This window comes from Petaurus breviceps, unplaced genomic scaffold (assembly GCF_028583685.1).
Source record: "Petaurus breviceps papuanus isolate PSGF00001 unplaced genomic scaffold, PetGlider_PUasm1.0 90845, whole genome shotgun sequence".
Lineage (NCBI taxonomy): Eukaryota > Metazoa > Chordata > Mammalia > Diprotodontia > Petauridae > Petaurus > Petaurus breviceps.
Genome location: NW_027187359.1, coordinates 6,184,525 through 6,191,764, shown reverse-complemented (window position 1 = coordinate 6,191,764; position 7,240 = coordinate 6,184,525). Strand labels below are relative to the sequence as shown.

The window sequence follows — 7,240 nt, the reverse complement described above, 5'->3', positions numbered from 1 at the left end:
TGTATAGTATTGCCATTATTTATTCATTGTAAGTCTGGTAGAATTTAACCCTCCCCCCCCCAAATTAACAATTGGCTCTTGCCAGCTTGTGTGAAATATATGTCTAAACAATGCTAAATTTTTTTTTGGAGGGGGAAAGGCAGGGTAATTGGGGTTAAGTGACTTGCCCAAGGTCACACAAGTGGTAAATGGTAAGTGTCTGATGTTGGATTTGAACTCAGGTCCTCCTGACTCCAGGGCCAGTGTTCTATTCACTGTGCCACCTAGCCACCCCAACAACTCTATTTAGTAGCAAATAATTTGAGCAAGTTACTTAATCTTTAGAGACTCAGTTCCCTCATTTGTAAAATGGGGGTAATAATACCTACAGTACCTACTTTGTGAGGTTATTATGAGAATCAAATAAGTTGATGAACGTGAAGCTCTCAAGAACTCTTAAGTGCTATTCCAGTACAAGCCATTTTTACATAGTAATAATTCGCACTTACATAGCAGTTTTAAAGTTTGCACAGTGCTTTCTGGATAAAATATAAAGTGAAGTATAAAAAGTATTTTAAAAAAAAGTACTTATACCTAGAAACGCTGATATAGCAAATGTGCAGGGAGTCTATATGTCTTGTATAAGACTTACTCTAAATGTGTCTGCACAGTATTAGAGGATGCCCCAAATTCTGAATTTACCAAGTGCCTGTAATAGAGGAACATAATAGTAACTGACATTAATATAGCACTTCTCACACATCATCTCGTTTCCTGTGTGACACATAGTAGAAGCTTGATAAGGGCATTTTCTTTCATTCCTCACAACAACCCTATGAAAGTAGGTACTACAGGTACTATTTACATTTTACTTATGAGGAAGTTGAGACTCAGTAAGGTTAGTTGACTTGCCCAGGGTCACACTACTAGTAAGTATGAGAAACAGGATTTGGGCCCAGTTCTTGATTCTAAAACTAGCACTATTCGGGTGGCTAGGTGGCACAGTGGATAGAGCACTGGCTCTGGAGTCAGGACAACCTGAGTTCAAATCCGGCCTTAGACACTTAACACTTACTAGCCGTGTGACCTTGGGCAAGTCATTTAACCCTATGTGCCCTGCCTTCCCCCCTCCAAAAAGGAAAAAAAAACCACTATCAATGAGCCAGTCAGTCAGCAAACATTTAAGTACTTATTGTGTGTTTGGCATCTTGCTAAGAGCAAAGGTTACCAAAAAAAAAAGGCAAAAGTACCATCCCTGATCTCAAGGAACTCACCCTTCAATGGGGGAATGACATCATCATTATCATCATGTCAATATTTATGTGGTGCTCACAACTTGCCAAGCACTTTACAGTGATCCCATTTGATCCTGATAACCCTCCTGGAAAGCAGGTGAGGAAGCTGAGGCAAACAGAATTTAAGTGACTTGCCCAGGGTCAGTCAGGAAGCATCTGAGGTTGGATTTGAAGTCAAGTCTTCCTGACTCCAGGTCCAGTACTCTACAAAGTAATTAATTCATGGGACTACACTTCAAACCCCATGTCTACTATTCTTCCCCTTGTGATCTTGGAAGTCATTTCACCTATGTAGGCCTCAGTTTTCTGATATGTATAAAGATAGGACTGGACTAGATCAGGGGTGGGGAAACCGTGGCCCTGGGGCCACACATGGCCCTTTAGGTCCTCAAGTGCAGCCCTTTGACGGAATCCTGAATTTGTTGTATGAAGTTTGAATTCAGTTAAAGAGCCACACTTGAGGACCTAGAGGGCCACATGTAGCCTTGAGGCCACAGGTTCCCCACCCCTGGATTAGCTAACCTCTAATGTCTCTTCACGCTCTAGACCTTTGTGAGCTAGGATCCGGTATACACTTATATATCAAGAGATACAGGACTTTATCCCCCAATTTCCTTCCCAGCAAAGCTATTTATACTTTTTTTTATTTTATACAGTTCCGAGGCCAAATGTGAAAGTCATGCTTTCTGCTTCTATCAGATGTATTTCCTGGAGAAAAATATTGACTGATCTTGGTTTCCTGTTGAGAAATACAAGATGCATAATTGCTTGCTAAGAACGCAAATTAAAGCAGAAGATACAAGTATTTTGAGCTTTTTTTCCCAATGATTTGAATTGAAAGTAGAAGTGTTAATAAACTTTAATAACCAAATGTGCTCATTTTTCTTCTAGATTGGATCTCTGGGTTCTCTCTTTAACCTCTACTAAAACCAAATTCTTAATGTTTTTTTGTGGTCTACAGGTAACTTTGCCTTCTTTATTTTTTAAAAATTAATTAATTAATGTCCTAAAATGTTTATAGCCTTGTGATGTATGATTGTGATGGAATACTACTGTGCTATAAGAAATGATGAGCCCAATGATCTTAGAGAAACATGGAAAGACCATGCCTTCTTTAAAAAAATGAATATATATTTCATTTTTTGTTATTGACTTATCTATCATTCACAAATAAACATTTTAATATACAAAGGACCACAGAAAAGTTTATGATGTATGTGCCCGTAAACTTTGGTTATATATGGTTCTTAAAAGTATATATTTGAGGAGGCTAGGTGGTGCAGTGAGTAGAGCACCGGCCCTGGAGTCAGGAGGACCTGAGTTCAAATCCGGCCTCAGACACTTAACACAAAAACAAGCTGTGTGACCTTGGGCAACTCACTTAACCCTTATTGCCCTGCCTTCCAAAAAAGCAAAAAAAAGAAAGTATGTATTTAATTTAATATAGCAGTAAAAAAATTTCCCTATTTTCCTCGCCTTCTAAATTTCTTTTGGTTTTCTCCTGTACATCTTAAAATGTATTATTATTGAGTTTTTCATTCTTTATCCCCAATCTTTAACTCATCCCTCTCCCCTACCCCGAATGACTCTTTTTAATATATAAGAATAGTGAAGCAAAACAAATCAGAGGTCATTTCTGAGAATGTACATCTCCTTCTGGACCTCTAGGTCATCATCTCTGCCAGGAGGCTGAAGGCATGCTTCATCACCAGTCTTATAAATTTATGATTTGACTGTGCATTTTTAAAAGGCCAAACCAAAGAAGCAAAGTTCTGGCAGCAACCACTAAGCTTGAAGCACTTTTAGCATAGGTTCCATGTAAGGCTGTGCTTCTGTCACCTGAAGACCAACCTCGGTGAGTGCAGAGAGACTCATAGACTAAGCACTAGGCACCAGCTTGTGAAGTTGGGGGACCACGATAGCTCATGAAGAACATGAACCAGTTGGGATCTGCTTTGGTCACTGAAGTACCTGAATAGATAAAATCACTCATCACTTGAAGAAGCAAAGAGCCATCTTAAAGTGACATATAAATGCAGGCCATTATCATTGTTGGGGCTAATGCTATTATCTAAAGATAAACTCATCACAGGTACTTTACAGTGAATCTAGGGGGAGCCCAAATTCCCAGGGCCACTTTGGCCTCTCTGTGAAATAGACCTGGACCAACTTGATCCCTTCTGGGGATTCTTTTGACTAGGTCAAGTAATAGTGAAGCTATTAGATGACACAGTGGATAGAGTACTGAGCTTGGAGTCAGGAAGACCTAAGTTCAAATCTGGCTTCAGACACTTACTAGCTGTGTGACCCTGGTCTAGTCACTTAATCTGTCTGCCTCAGTTTCCTCATCTACAAAATGAGCTGGAGAAGGAAATAGCAAACCACTCCAGTATCCTTACCAAGAAAACTCCAAATGAGGTCATAAAGAGTCAGACATGACTGAACAAAAAAAAAAAAAAAAGGGACCAGTAGGAATCATCATACCCAGCAGGGAGTTGAGATAATTTGTTGAAGAGTATGACCTCTCCCAGCAGAGAACAGAGTCAGCTATGGATTCAAGAGAATCACTCTGGCTGTCAGGAATAGAGCTGTGAAGAAAAGCAGGCCAGAGAGTGCAGCTGAATAATCTGATGAGCAGAGATGCTTACATCCAGGAGAAAATAACATGAGGACTCCAGGAGAAGAAAAAGAGATACAGAATCATAAAATGAGAGCCAGAAGGGATCTCAGAGACCATTGAGTCCAGCTTACTCATTCGATTAATAAAGAAACAGGCAGAGCAGTTGAAGTGACTCTCCCACAATTATACAGCTAATATCTAAGGTGGAATTTTAATTCAGGTCTTCTCGGATTTATGGAAGGGAGTTTTGTTATTCTTGTTCCTCTGAAGATATCTCAGTAAATGTATTTGAAAAGTGCTCCTCCCCTTTTTTATGTGGACATTCTTTTTATTTGTTTGTTTGTTTTGGGGTTTTTGGGGGGGGAGTGTAGGAGGGAGAAGGGCAGGGCAATTTGGGGTTAAGTGACTTGCCCAAGGTCACACGGCTAGTAAATGTTAAGTGTCTAAGGTCAGATTTGAACTCAGGTCCTCCTGACTCCAGGGCCAGTGCTCTATTCACTGCACCACCTAGCCACCCCCAGACATTCTTTTTATTAAGAGGGACAGAAAAGGATGTTGCTATGAGAAACAGTCAAAATAACAAGAGGCAAAACATAGGTGGGGTGGGTTCTTTACCTGTTTTCCTTAAAAAATTTAGAGTTCCTCAAAGTTTTTTTTTTAACATCTTACAAAAACTTTATTTTCAAAAAGCTAAACAAAGAATATACAACGACTAATTTTGTGTATCAAAAGAAAAAAGAAGAGGCTCTTGAGAATGTAAAGAAGTGTAGATCCAGGGCATCAATGGTGCTTCATTCCTTATACTCGTTCCAAGGCTTCTAACATGATGATACTGTTTCCTCTGATTACCACCATTCCAATATTGTTCTGTTGCCCACCTGGTGCCATCTCTACACATTCATCAATCACAAGATTCATAAATGGATCAAACCCCCGCAATATTCCTTGGACATGCCTCCCACCATTTAATTTCAATGATAGCTTCTTGTCCATAAATTTTTTTAGCTCGGGCGGGTGCGCTTTGCTCATTTTGTTTCAGTTGCAGCCCTTCGCCTCCTCCCGGTGCAATCCTCGGTTTCGCTCACACTCCGAGTTCCTCAAAATTTTAAAAACAAATGTTAAAAAACTGTTTTTACATGCAACCAAGAAATAAGATATACAGGCAATGGGGTATAGAAATCCACCTTGCCCTACAAGAAAGTAAGGGGCAAAGGGGTGAAGGAGAGATGTGGGGATATAAGAGAGAGCAGATTGGGGGAAGGGGTATTCAGTATGCTTGCCATCTTGAGGTGGGGGGGTAAGGGAGAGATGGGGAGGAAATTTGTAACTCAAAATCTTGTGGAAATGAATGTTGAAAACTAAAAATAAATAAATTTATTTATTTATAAATAAAAATAAATAAATTCTGGAAGAAAAAAATAGAGTTCCAAATTCTTTCCCTCCTTCTACCTTCTCCCCCACTCATTGGGAAGGCAAGTAATAGGATACCCATTATACATGTGAAGTCATGCAAAATATATTTCTATATTAGCTATGTTGCAAAAATAGCAACAAAAAATAAAGTAAAAAATGCTTCAATCTGCACTCAGGAGTTCATCAATGCTCTCTCTGGATATGGATAGCCTTTTTCATCATAAGCCATTTGGAATAGTTGTGGATCATTGTACTGATAGGAGTAACTAAGTTTTTCACAATTGATTATCATTAAAATATGGCTGTTCCTGTGTATAATGTTCCATATTTCTGTTCACTTCATTTTGCATCAGCTTATACAAATCTTCTCAGGTTTTTCTGAAACTATCCTTTGTCATTTCTTACAGGACAACAGTATACCATCACAATCATATATCACAGCTTATTCAACCATTCCCCAATTGATGGGACACTCCCTCCATTTCCAATTCTTTGCCTCCACAAAAAGAGCTGATATAATTTTTTTTTGGTTGATACAGATCCTTTTCCATTCTCTTTGATATCTTTTAGATATAGACATAGTAATGGCATTGCTGGGTCAAGGGGTATATAAAGTTTTGTATCTCTTTGGACATAGTCCAAAGTCAACCTAAATTAGAGGTGGGTTACTACACATGAGGAGGCCCTGATTTGGGGCAGCAGAAGCCACTTGAGAAACTAGCTGAGCTCAAGCCAGTGAGAGAAGCTACTTACAAAAGACAAAACACAGAAGCTGAAGGAGCTGAGGAGGAGAGAAGAAAAGCTGAGAGTACAAAAGTCAGAGGAGCTGGGATACTGTAGGAGCCAAGCATAGCCAATACCAAATGCAGACAGGTTTTACAAGTGATGCAGGGAGCTTATCTGATTGGAGAAAAGCTTTGCTGCTGGGAGCTGACAGGCAAAAATAAAAAAGCAGCATACTATACTGTGTGAAAAGCTGCTGAGGAAAGGCTGACTTTCTCTTTAGCATCATCTACAGCTTGAGAATAGGGAAACCCCTAGAATATTTGCCTACATTGACCTTGAGTGCCTTCTATGTCTTTAGAGACAAAAAACTCTCAAAGGCAAGAGAGAGCAAGGCTATCCAGGGATTATAGGAAACTGCTTTTCACTGAAAGAATGTCACAGTGTTTCAGCATCTAATCAAGGAAGAACATTTGGGGAGCTCTGAAAATCTCAAGTTTAAGGCTACCATTAGCTATAGGGACTTAGAGCTGCTTCAGTGGCCCAAGAGTAGCAACAAAGCAGCTTTGTCTATCAGGAGAGCAAAGAGGTTCAGAAAGAGAAACAGGTGATGTATGGTGCAGCTTGACCCGTAAAGAGATTGTAGACATGTAGATCTGCATTCCAGCATCCTGAGATGCCCTGAGCACGTGAGTTTCCCTAGTCATGTGCCACATTGCTAGGTTTCTATAATTTTGTGCTTATTCTCCTTCCACCCATCCAAGGACATTATGAATTGGTGGGAGAATGTGGCCTAGGTTTATGGATAGATTGTTATGTTTTGATAATTCTTGCTATTGCTTTCTTCTGAGTAAATATCATGTTATAGCTATGAGTGCTTTTGGCTTTTCAGGTAGCAAATGATTCATGATTAAATGTTAATAGAGCACACTGACTAAAGGAACTAAGACATCATTATTAAGCTAGGGCACAAGAATCAAAGGCTTTGCTGCTTCTTTTACTATAGAGATTCTTTCCTTGCCCCTGGGTACTTTTTTGTTATGGGTGCCTTGGAAACGGTTTATCCTTTTTGCAGCATTTTATGCCTCATAGAACATTGCCTCACTTGAGAGTATTCTTTCTTATGGGACCAATGAAGAGGCTGAAATGTGTATTTAAGCCCACTTGACTGATATCCACCACTGGGATGCTGTTGCATCTTGTATTCACT

The 7,240-nt window shown here is 39.5% G+C and overlaps 1 protein-coding gene across 1 annotated transcript; it reads right to left on the bottom strand.

Annotated features, from left to right (window-relative positions):
• Nucleotides 1-4,543: 4,543 nt before the first annotated feature.
• On the bottom strand, nt 4,544-4,989 carry LOC138149252 (small nuclear ribonucleoprotein G). The gene has a single exon (XM_069072281.1). It carries the CDS (start codon nt 4,921-4,923, stop codon nt 4,693-4,695), a length of 231 nt encoding a protein of 76 aa, XP_068928382.1. The 5' UTR covers nt 4,924-4,989; the 3' UTR covers nt 4,544-4,692.
• Between the last annotated feature and the right edge of the window lie 2,251 nt (nt 4,990-7,240).